We start from the raw sequence: 12,173 nt of genomic DNA, 5'->3' as shown, positions 1-12,173 counted from the left end.
AATACCTAATGCTCTTTACACAACAGCTGGTTATGTTACAAGCAGTACCTTAAAAGCAGACTGGAAGGGCCTCATCTCCAATAGCTCCTTCTCAATTCTACCTTTCATTCCAGGGTACATCATGTTTCCACCGGTGAGGAAAACGTTCTGAACCAGCACGTCCTGAACGTCCTTTGAGTACCTAGGAGAGAGACGATTCTTTCTGGTACAGACCTACCAACGTAGGATCAGAGGAGAATGCCGATGTAGAAACGTAAGGTCTTGGCACAAAACAGAAAACATCTCCCCAAAGAGTGTTTTTAAAAAGAACTTCCAGGGGCACCTGCGTGGCTCAGTCCATTAAGCGTCCGATTCTTGATTCCAATGCAGGTCATGATCTCAGGGTTGTGAGACCTAGACCCACATTGGGCTCCATGCTGGGCATGGAGCCTGCTTGAGATTCTCTCAACTCCTCCCTCTGCCTCTCCCCACCCTCTAAAAAAAATAAATAAATCTAAAAAAAAACAAAAACCACCTTCCATTTTTTCACTTATGACTTTACAGGATTCATTTCCTTAGTAGGATTAGAAGTTTTTTGTCTTTTAACACATTTTTTTTTAAATTGACTTTATGAAGGACTGATTTCCAAACATTTTTTTTTGTTTGTTTGTTTTTAAGATTTTATTTATTTATTTATTTATTTATTTATTTGACAGAAACAGGCAGCGAGAAAGGGAACACAAGAAGGGAGAGTGGGAGAGGAAGAAGCAGGCTCCTAGCAGAGGAGCCTGATGTGGGGCTCGATCCCAGAACGCTGGGATCACGCCCTGAGCCGAAGGCAGACGCTTAACGACTGCGCCACCCAGGCGCCCCTGATTTCCAAACATTTTGATGAAGTCTGACAAATGTATACACCCCAGTAACCATCACCACAATCAAGAAACAGAACATTTCTATCACCCCAAAAAGTCCTGCCTCCCTTTTGCTGGCCCACCTTTCCACTTCCATGCTTTTTTTTCCTTCCTTCCTTTCTTTCTTTCTTTCTTTCTTTTTTTTTAAATAACAGCTTTAGCTTATACATGTTTGAGCACTTTGCTGCTAAGACAAAGCTCAAGCCACTCAAACACCGTGGCCGCAATAGCTTTTCTTCCTTGCTAGGGGCCAGTTTTCATCCTGTTTCAACCCACAGCAGCCGGGGAACTACAAATCGTGCTCTCTGCTTGTCCAGCTTGAATTATGAAAACTCACACTGCAGGTAAATGCCTGTATGAATGGGATGGGGGAGGAACATTTTATGGAAGTGCAAACTCTTAAATAAAATGTCTGCCAGAAAAAAAAAAAAACACGTTTATAAGCTCTGCACATTTTTAGGGTACTTAAAAATCACTAGCCTTCAATAATGTCAAGTTTTATATGAAAGCCAATGCGCACATAGTGTGGTGCTGCTTAAACGTCAAAGAATTTCTTAAAGCTCCTCAAGTCAACTGAGCATTTACATTTTTAGAAAAGAATTATAGAGCTCCCATGATGGGCCGGGGCTGGGGAGAGATAAGGAATACCATCGGAGCACAGCAAGTCAATGAAAAGGAGGGCGTGAGGCAGATTTTCAAATGCCCGACCGTCTCATCTACTATTCAGTGCAGAATCTGAGGAAATGGTTCTGGAAAATCGAAGGAAAAGAAGGTTCAGTCTCACCTGTCCAGGATGTACTGAAGGGTCTCTGCTATCCCAGCCTGCTCTTCCCCTATGAGGGACGGCTGGAAGATGATTTCTGGAGCTCGAATTCTTTCTGTCCCAACAAACAGCTGATGATAGGCTGCCAAGTTAAACACGGGCTTTAAAAACCCAAGGTTTAGAAGATATTTTTAGGCCACAGTGACAAACATTCCAGCTGCCAGTTCCCTCAAACTGTATTTCTTATGCCAACATAGCCTGTCCTTCGTTCCTGACAGAATAACCTCTCCCCAACTCTCCTGATAGGATAATTCCATTCTCTGCCTTTCTCCCACCTGCGTATTACAAATACCTTCAACTTTGCATCTTGACATGGTCCCCACGTTGCAGGGAAAGAGAGCTCGTGAAGAGCAGCCGCAGAAAAGGACCTGCCAGACCAAGCCTCCCGCCAGCACCCTGCTCAGGAGCCCGGTCCCTGCGCTGCCGGGAAAGCACTCTCCCAAGGCCTCAGACTCGGGTCAGTCTGTCTGGTTGCCATTCGCCATGACAGAAACGTAGGCCCAAATGAGGATTAAGCACAATTACACTGGCTTAAATTTAAATGAAACCGCTAAAGCCAGGCTTCAGGTCTAAAGTCCTCACTTACTTGCCTAAATATTTCTACCAAGGCAGACTGTTTCCCACAGGTTCACAATCTTAGCGCTGGAACCCCAATCAATCAGTAGGAAAAGCCCTGACTTCAGATGTTTTAGTATTAGTACCTCAGTCCCCCACCTTTCTGGAAAATAAAACTGGAGATTTTTTTTTTTTTTTGCAAAAATATTCCTCAAGAAGCAGCCTAGACCAGACCGGTCATTTATGTCAGTGGTTTCAAAGCAGAAGCATGGTGCAGGAACACAGGGGCCCGACCTGGACAGTGGTGACTGGCTTCTCCACTTCAGGGGTTTCCTCTGAAAACAAGGGCTCAAAATCATTGATGCTTTCCACATCTTCCAGAGAAGGCTCTAGCTGCTCCAGGTCCGGGGTCTAAGAACAGAAGAAACAGACCAAAACAGCACCTGTAACTTCAGGAGGCCTTCTTCACTCTATCAGTTCACGGTCACGAACAAGAATTGGTGTTTTGCTCAATGTCCTAGAAGTTTTATAAAAACTATGACAAATTTTCTAAACTATTGAAGAAGAAGAGGAGGAGGAAGAGGAAGAATAAAGAAGATGACACGTGAACACAAGGATTAAAAGCCGAAAAAGGCACAGGCTTTGCTCCTGTCCCCTACCTCACACAAACCTCAACAACTCCCACCTTCTCTCTGAAGCCCTCTGGCGGGGCCAGCTCGGGGGGGGGGGGGGNGAGGCGCGCACATGCTGCCTGCGTCAGGCACACAACCACACGAACAACTCTGGGGGAGAGAGAGTAAGAGTTGATATCCTACAGAGTGGCCCAGACACCAGCAAAATTAAATAAATCTCTTTAACGATTAATAAATTCAAGTGCCAACACTAATGGGCTTTAATAAGCAGTCCCTTATCGGCCGATCCCCTGGGCTGGAGACGTGACTAAGAGCTCCTGAGGCGGCAGAGAGCTTCGGGACTGTGGTGCCCCGCAGAACGGGCTTTCCTCTTCAGCCACAGCGGACCTGGGTGGAACCTACACAGGCTGGCACCACTCCCAGTAGAGGGCTTAGGGTATATTGTAATTTTGACCTCGACAAAAGAATTTGGGCAGGGGGTGGTGTGGTTCTAGGTGATATCTATAGCCATCTGTCATTCCGCCATGTGAAAGGTAGACGAGTTTCACCTTCTGGACGCAAGGGGGAGAAGTTACAGGAAGAAATTCTATGCAAGAACACTCCAACAATGACAGCTGTCGTAGAAAGGACTGTCTTATGAGAAGGTGTCTGGGGAGCACACAGCTGACTCTACTACCACCTGGCACGCCCGTGGCGAGGGCCCTCCGTGCGGTACGTGCCCTCGGAGCCTGGCCTTACCCTTGGAGTCTGTGACGTATATAAATCACCAACATAACTCAGCACACTTAAATACAATCTCTAGAACATAGGCACATGTATTGCCAATGTAAATTAGCATTCAAACTTCCTCTTTCTTTTTTAAAGTCTTTTTTATTTTTATTTTTAGAGAGAGAGAGAGAGAGAGACTGCACATGAGTGGGAAGGGGCAGAGGGAGAGGGAGAGAGAAAGAATCCCAAGTAAGCTCCATGCTCAGTGTGAAGCCTGATGTGGGGCTCAATCTCAGGACCCTGAGATCATGACCTGAGCCAAAATCAAGAGCTGGATGCTCAACCGACTGAGCCACCCAGGCACCCCTCAAACGCACCCCTAAACGAGGCAGTGCCCTCCAACACTCCTCCGGCACACACACCAGAACAGTCACAGGCATATAGGGCTTATAGAATGGGGGCCAGTGTATCCTAAATTCTGTTCAGTCTGGAGGATTCTATCATATTTAAGGAGAGAGTAAACCCTGGAAAGGACGGGGAACATTCCTTCATCTGAGACTACAGAACACGAAGAGAGGGACTGATTTGTCAATAGGTAATTCAAGGAGGAAAGAGGGTGGGCTGGGAGGCAGGAACCCTAGGAGCTTGCTCTCAGGGAAGGAGGCGAGAGCCATGTGAACACTGACTCTGACTCAGGAGCCCGCAACCCGCGACTTCACAGTCCTCCCTGCAGGGATGACTACTGCACTTCATGGGGGAGGAAACGGGCTCAACAGGGGATCAAGACTTGCCCAAGATCACGTCACACTAGTAAGTGGTGGAAACTTGGCCCAAGACAGATGGCTTAGCTCCAAAGTCTTTGCGCTGCCTTGAGCTGAAATTCTTACACGTCGTGAGTCTGAGTGCAGCAAGACAACGGGCTCTGCAAACGCGGAAAAGAGCTCCCTGAGGTCACGGTGAACAAGAAGACACAAAAGATTTATAAGCGGCAGCAAGGCCAGCTGAGCAAAATGACAGCAGGGGCCCCAACAGGGGCCACAGAGCGTGTGGGAAGGAATGCTTCCCTGGAGGTCTGCGGTCTCCCATCAGAAAGATTCTCATCTCCCAGAAAGAAGCCCCAACCCCGGGAGTGCCCGTGCCTGTTCTGGCTTGGCACTAAACTCAGGGGTCCCAACAGAGGATCAGAAACAGATCGTGCAAATTCTCTCATTTGGTGGCGTCGCCCAGGACGACAAGCAACCAGGAGCAGTGCAGTGTTACAGAAAGAGGCGAGGCTTTAGGGTCACATCAGTCCAGCTCTGAAAGGCAACCAAGATGTCTTTAAGGTCCCAATGGCACAGTCTGAGCCCACTTCCTCCTCTGTAAGCAGGATGCACCCCTAGGGCAGCGATGGGGTGAGAACTGAACACTTCTTCCTTCCTCTACCTAGGCACTCATTTTGGCCCCTTAGATAATTGTTACAATACCAGGCCGGAGGCACACAATGTCACCTGTGTATTTAAAATAACTACAGACGAAACTTGTGGGTCCTTCCCCCAAATAATAACGAGTAAAGGCAAGCCTTGGACTCCACGGAGTTCTTTCCCACCTTCTGCTCTACTCCCCACACCTCCAACTCGCTCATCCACTCTCCTGACCTCTCTGACCTCCCAGTGATGACCCTCCTCTACCCACCCTGCAGCCCAATCACAGCTGCCACCCTGCACCCCTCCTCTACCTGCTCTGCTGCTCCACCAGCCACTCTCAGATCCTAAAGGGTCCCGCCCAATGCTCTTTCCACTTCTGTTCTGGGGTAGACTGTATTTTTCAAAAACAGTCACAATGATATCTTTCATCCAACATGCTCTTCCTCAAGGGGACTTTGACACTCCCCCATAAAGAGGTGGGGTTTATTTCCTCCCCTTGAATCTTAGCAGGGACCTGTGAGTCTCCAACCAATAGAGTATGGTGTAAGCGCTGTCATGTGACTTCCAATGTGACATCATACAAGGCCACACAGCTCCCTTTACCTTGACCTCTTGAAACATCGGCTGTCTGGCTACTCTCCCTTGCAGAGCTCCCTCCTGGAAGCCAATTGCACATGGACAGGCCACGTGTGGGTGCTCAGGTCCACCATCTCGCTAAGCATGGCCTTCGAGTCATCCCAGCTCAGATGTCAGCAAACTGAAAAACCCTCCAGGGCTCCCAGTTTCCAGATGTCCAAGTCTCCCCAGCTAAGGCCCCAGGCATCACAGAGCAGAGATCCCTGCTACGCTCTGTCTGAATTCCTGACCCGTCAAATTCATGAGCACAACACAATGATCATTGTTTTATGCCACTAAGTCTACAGTGCTTTTCTACATGGCAACAGGTAAGTGAAATACGCTTCTTGTGGGCAAGAGTGGAGAAAGCCCCAGCTGCTGCTGGTGGGCCTGCGGTCCTCTTCAGCTCCCCTGTGCATTCCCCAGAGCAGGTGTCTGCAACCCCTCCCAGCACTTCTCCTCTGCCCGCCTCCTAGTCACCACTGGCGGTTCTCAGCAGCTCATCTCAGGTCCCTCTATTTCTCCCGCATCCCCCTCTCCACCTAACCTCCCATCCTTCCATGCTCCCATGCCATCGCCCATCCGAGGCTGAGCCCACCACCCCTGCTCTTACAACACTCCCATTGACCCTGCTGCCCTCTCATCTCTGCTCTTTCTCGGCTCTTCCCCTGGCTTTTCCTCGGCCCCTAGACCCCTAAGCAGCGGCCTTCCCCAGGCATTCTTCTCACTCCCCATGCGATTCTAGCTCTTTCCATGGCTGGGTCTTGGCAAATCCCACCTGAAGTCCCACAGAGACTTTGAAGATAAGGGGCTCAAACCAAAGGCACTACCTCCAGACACGGCCTTTCAGGAGCGCCTCTGTGGAGCCTCAGTGGGACCACCGTGCATCCGCGATCGGGTCACTTGGGTCTGAACCTCAGCTGCGCTACCCCTAGCTGCGCACGCAGCCTCGGGCAAGTTCCTTCACTCCCCGAAGTCACAGCTTCCTTATCTGTCCCATGGAAATACAACAGTACTTAGAGAATTGTGAAAATTCATCAGGATGACACTTGCAGATGTGCTCAGCACAGGGTCTGGCACATGTCCCACATTCTATTAACAGCCACCACCACTCCTGTCACCACTGCCCCTAAGTGGCACCCAAATCCTTGGACGCTACCTCTGAAGTGTCTCCTCCACCCCCATCCCCATAGCTACTCTCCCACCCCCTCCGTCAGCTCTCTGCTGGATTGCAGCGACACATTTATACTCTGCCTTCCCACCCCCAGCCTCACCTCTCCCTAAACCCCTCATCCTAACCGCCACCAGTTCTTTTCCTAACATCAGGTCTCCTTGGATTACTTCCTTGCTGGACATCCTCTGAAGGTTGTCTCTGAAGGGTAACACCCAGGCTGCCTGACAAAGCCCTCTGTAGGCTGGCCCCCTGCCTCCCACCCCCTGCTCCATCTCCCACACTGCACACCCGACCTGCCGGGCTCCCTGCACGCGTGCTACTTTGCACCAAACCTCTCAATCCATAACGTCCTTCCCTCCTCACTTGCTACCTACTGAAATCATACCATCTTCCAGGGCCCGGCTCACATATTCTAATCCTTTCTCAAAGCTTCATCTCAGTTCCCACACACATCGACCATCACCCCAGGTAAGCTTCATTACAGTCAGCTAAGTGTGATTCGATAGCCTTATTTTTTTAGGCACCAAGGAGTGCACGAAATGTGCCTTAATCTGCATCGCGAGTCCCCAGCGTACCATGCCTACCGCTGAGTGGTGAGCCCTGGGATATACCCTTCAATTTCCCTGGACCGGAGGACTGTAAAATGTTCGAGTTTCAAAAGGCTTCCTCAGCTATAGCAGAAACGTCAGCATCCACCTCCACCGAGCTGTATTCAGAAGCATGCCACTGTGAAGATGATGTCTAAGCTTCACTAAAAATAATAAAAAGATATTTTACTTATCCTAATTCGTATGATTCACAGAGAAACAAAGCTACTAATTTCAAAGCAGACAACGGGCTACAGAGATCCCACAGAGAACAGACTCCTCGACCACGGCTGGCTTCTCTCTCTCTACGGTTCGCCAGAGTCCGCACGTGCACTGTGTGGCACTCAGGAACACAAACAGGCATCCTGTTGGAACTGAACGGAATGACAGCTTGCCGAAGCACATCCGAGAAGATGCAGCACGGTTCCCTGGAACGATACTGATTGAGCGGCGTAAGAACAAGCAGAGGCCAGGGGCGCCTGGCTGGCTCAGTCAGTGAAGCGTCTGCCTTCAACTCAGGTCATGGTCCTGGGGTCCTGGGATCGAGCCCCACACTGGGCTCCCTGCTCCGTGGGGAGTCTGCTTCTCCTGCTTCTGCCTCTGCCACTCCCTTGCTTGTTCTCTCTCTCTCAAATAAACAAATAAAAAAAAAGAACAGGTGGAGGCCAGCTCTGATCTTGGCTAATCAGGCAAGAGAACTTTCTACGTCAACCTCACTGTGTTCTCCAACAAGCGACGGTGCTCTAAAACTGCTCCCCCCACCAACCACTGCTGTGCTTACAGTGACGGAAGGCCAACATCCTCTAGTCTAACTACTTCTTAGAGTGCTGACAAAGCCTACTCCTTTACAACATCCTCGTCACAGTACCTGCAGAATAGCAAGGGCCAGGATGGCCTGGTCTATTGGGAAAAAAATGGATTTTTAGAAAACACTGTGAGTTTAAAATTTTGCTGGATTAATCCAATTTAGCCCTTACTGCCTGGATGGCATTTCAATGTGAACTTTGATCCACATAAACCCATCCCCTCCACGCTAAATGAATTACATTGTTAGAAAACACTATATATACCGTTTGACAGGTAGAACTAGCCGGCCACTGCTGGGGTCACATTTATCCCACGAAAGTTACCATAACTGACCCTAATGACTAACAATCACCCTCAATAAATACTGACTGACCCTCAACATCTTGGGGACAGACCAACTCATCAAATTCAGTGTACACAGAGAAACTACTGGAAGCCCAACATTTCAAAACCTCCCCCAGCCCAGAAAGATTTGAATACGTATCCGCAGGGCATAGAACGAGTAGGGACTTAATAAGTACCTGCTAAATGTATGAAAGCATGGCTGAATCACAGCCTGTAACACATGCAGAAAAACGAACAAAGAGAAGGAAAAACTAGCTCCTCAGTTGCTCAGGAATCACATTTTACAGTCGTTTGGGCTTTTCTTTTTAAATCTGAAATCCCTCGCCTGCCCGCCTGCCCGTGGCTTAGCGGCACATCTCTGGTATAAAGATGCTGATGTCCTACTGGCGCATTAAGCACGATGAAAACTGAACACGGGTGAATAAATAACAAAGGCAACACGGGTCTGGATCCCAGTATCCAGCTGAGATCCGAAGCACAACTGGGAAACTGGGGGAGGCGAGCGAGGACAGGCACACCGGCTCTGCGAGGCTGACCTGGGATGCCACACCAGAGTAAGACAGCAGTCACGGCCCCTCGCCCCCACCTCAGCCATCCCGGAAGCCATGTCCAGGAAGCCTGACTGGGGGTCTGTCTGACGCATGCCCTGGCCGGTGGCTGGCCGCAGGGAGTCCCAGCTGTGGGAGAGCTGGAGATGGGGCTGAGCACAGCAGGCGTGTGAGGGAGCCTCCAGCGGAGAGCCGGAGCAAGAGCAGGCTTCTGCCGAGCCAAAGACACATCTGTAGTCAGTGGCAAGCAGCCGCACCGTGCCCGGCACCAAACTGGATTTTCCCATGGGACTGTTTTTCTAAAAGTACATGTTTTAGAATTTACAGAAAGTTGATTGAAAAACAAAAAGCCACCAAGCTAGACTGGTTAATCCTGGCCTAGAAGGGTCACAAGGCAAGGAACAAGTCCTTCGTCTTAGAACTCCAGAGCGGACAGATTCAGGAACAATGCCATATTATTAACTCTTTCTTCCTTTCTAAAGCCAGCGAGCCAACTCATGAGTACGGGCGTGCAGCGCCCAGTGTGAGGGTGTGTGCCACCTAGGGCCCTAACTCAGCCCTGCCACCTGCCTTTACACCACATCACCACTTAGTAACAGGGCAGAGAACACCAAAGAGCTTATTCAAAGAGTTACTTCTAGTGATAAAAGGCTGATCTTAAATCAACACATGGCTATTTTATTAAGCATGTCTACTAGCTACTGTAAAAAATCCATCAACTGTTATGAAGCATGATGCCTGTCCTTAGGGAACATCAAGATGGAAAGGAAGTAAGTGAAACAACAAGCACAATTTATTTAAGAAAATATCAGAAAAGAGTAGAAGGGAGCACGTGACTGCAAATAACCATCGAAGGAGAATGTCTGGATTTAAGAGGGCACCACACGGCTGGTCTGTGAATGCTCTTTCTACTCTACACACAGTTCCCCCTCCCAGGGGGGCCAGAGGTCTACAGGTCAAAGCCCTTGGGTCAGCACAAAGTCAGGGCCATCTCTGCCCCGCGCCTGTCCCCGTGGACGGCACTCACCATGCTGCTTTCCCAACTGTGGTCACGTCTCTTTGATGTCAGCCTTCTCCAGACACCCCGCCCACCCTCAGGCTGAAGGACCCTGCGGGACCCCGCTCCCAAGGCCCTTGGCACCTCTGGCTTGCTGTCCACCACGTCCACCTCGAGGGTGACTTCTGCTTGGAGGATTTTCTGCTTCGCCTGCTCCACGGCCGAGCTGAGCTTCTGGATGTAGGACTGCAGCTCTTCCGGGGAGTCCATGTTCAGCTCCACCAGAGCTTTGTGAAACTGATCCATCTGGCCATCCTCTAGAAGTTCCTGAAACCCGAGTAGTCGCAAGTCATCTTCGAAGATGACAGCACAGACATAAACAGGAAGGAAAGAGAAGTAGCTTGGAAGCCACACGGAAAAACGACAGCAGGAGGGGGCTCCCAGCACTCCCCTAGCCTGCCCCTCCACAAAATCTCACCTCCCACCCGCGGTTCACACGCCGCCCTCCTCCCCGGCTGTCTCTAGGCTGCATCGTATCACAGTCCCAGCACCACCTGAGTAGGCAAAACTAATCTATGGTGACAGGTGTCAGAAACGTCGTTACCTTTTGAGTGGGGAGACGTGGGAAGGTTGCTGGCTAACAGGGGATATGCAGGAGGTTTCTGGGAGCTGGGAGTGCTCTGGATGGCAGACACGTGGGGTGTTTCACGTTATGAAAATCCATCGAGTTACACACTTGAGATCTGTGCACTTTGTAGCACGTGTGCTACACTTCAATTAAAAAGTTATAAAACAAAGCAGATGATAGGCCAAAGTAAGTCCGAGAAGCCAAAGTCCACAGCTCTCTCAGAGACACCTGCTGCTCTGTACACGGTACGGGTCCTCTGTGCTGAGGAGCCCCACCCTGAGCACCCCCGGCTCCTTCTGGACCCCAAGGGGGACTCAGACGGTCACTGCACTTCCGGGCCGAGGAAGAAGATGTAGGAAGAAGCCTTTCTGGGACTGCCTTGTGCAAAGGCTGGAGCCCCCACCGGGATGTGCACATACCTGCACGTACAGCAGTCTGTCCAGCCGCTCCTGGTCCAGCTGCAGCTTCTCCTCCCGCCGGCGGGCGTTGAGCTCCTGCAGGCGCCGCAGCTGCTGCTGCCGCCTTTCCTGCTTCTCCTCCGAGCTCAGAGTGCTGCCGAGGAGCTTGCTGGAAAACGGGAGCTGCATCTTGTGGACGTTGTTTTCGTAATAATCAGGGCACCGCCATTTCTGCAGTTCTTTGGGGAAATAATTTTGGAAGTTAGAAAATGGAAACACTATCAGCACAGACATTAAAAAGTCACTACCAGGGTTCCAGATCCAGGTAAGATGGAGAAAGCACGATCCACCCAATCTCTAACTCCACCCAGCAGACCAAATGCAGCTGTACCACCTGGACGTGATGCCCACAGATCTGTTCTCAAAGAATTGCTATGTAAACTTCGCCAGACGGACGTGATAGCAGAAGGAAACGTGGAACGTCAGGAATGAAGGAAGAGCAAAAGAAAAGATGAAAACCTCGTTCAACGTGATGGACTAACCTCCTCCTGAGTTCTCTAAAATATGGTTGACAATTCAAAGTAAAAAACCATCACAATGTCCACCGGGTTTCCAACACATGTACGTGTGATACATAAGACAACCCAGCATAAAGGAGGAAGGAGAAAGGAGCCTCTGGGGTGCTAACATTGCCACATTCCTCTTGAAGTAGTAAAACAGATTCTAAAAACACTGCAAAAAGTCTGTCAACTATAACCTCAGGGCAACCACTAAAAAACTACATAGAAAGAGAGAGTAAAAACACAATAGATAGGGATGCCTGGGTGGCTCAGTCCGTCAAGCGTCTGCCTTCGGCTCAGGTCACGGTCCCAGGGCCCTGGGATGGAGCCCGGCATCTGGCTATTGCGCGGCAAGGAGCCTGCCTCTCCCTCTGCCTGCCGCTGCCCCTGCTCGTGCTTGTGCGTGCGCACACGCACTCACTCTCTCTGACAAATAAATAAAATCTCTAAAAAAATAAAATAAAATAAAATAAAATAAAATAAAATAAAATAAAATAAAA

At 49.8% G+C, this 12,173-nt stretch overlaps 1 protein-coding gene across 2 annotated transcripts in view; it reads right to left on the bottom strand.

The window, feature by feature from the left end:
• Positions 1–12,173, bottom strand: part of ACTR5 (actin related protein 5) — a 41,498-nt gene that overhangs the window by 19,742 nt on the left and 9,583 nt on the right. For both annotated transcript variants that reach the window (XM_040638304.1, XM_040638303.1), the window contains exons 6-8: positions 2,563–2,679; positions 1,675–1,814; positions 49–181 (exon numbers count right to left, since the gene is read on the bottom strand). In XM_040638304.1, coding sequence (XP_040494238.1) covers positions 49–181; positions 1,675–1,814; positions 2,563–2,679 — 390 coding nt within the window. The remainder of the gene's footprint in view (positions 1–48; positions 182–1,674; positions 1,815–2,562; positions 2,680–12,173) is intronic.

This window comes from Ursus maritimus, unplaced genomic scaffold (assembly GCF_017311325.1).
Source record: "Ursus maritimus isolate PB19 unplaced genomic scaffold, ASM1731132v1 scaffold_22, whole genome shotgun sequence".
Taxonomy (NCBI): Eukaryota; Metazoa; Chordata; class Mammalia; order Carnivora; family Ursidae; genus Ursus; species Ursus maritimus.
The sequence above is the reverse complement of the archived record's forward strand: the minus strand, read 5'-3'. Positions and strand labels throughout refer to the sequence as shown.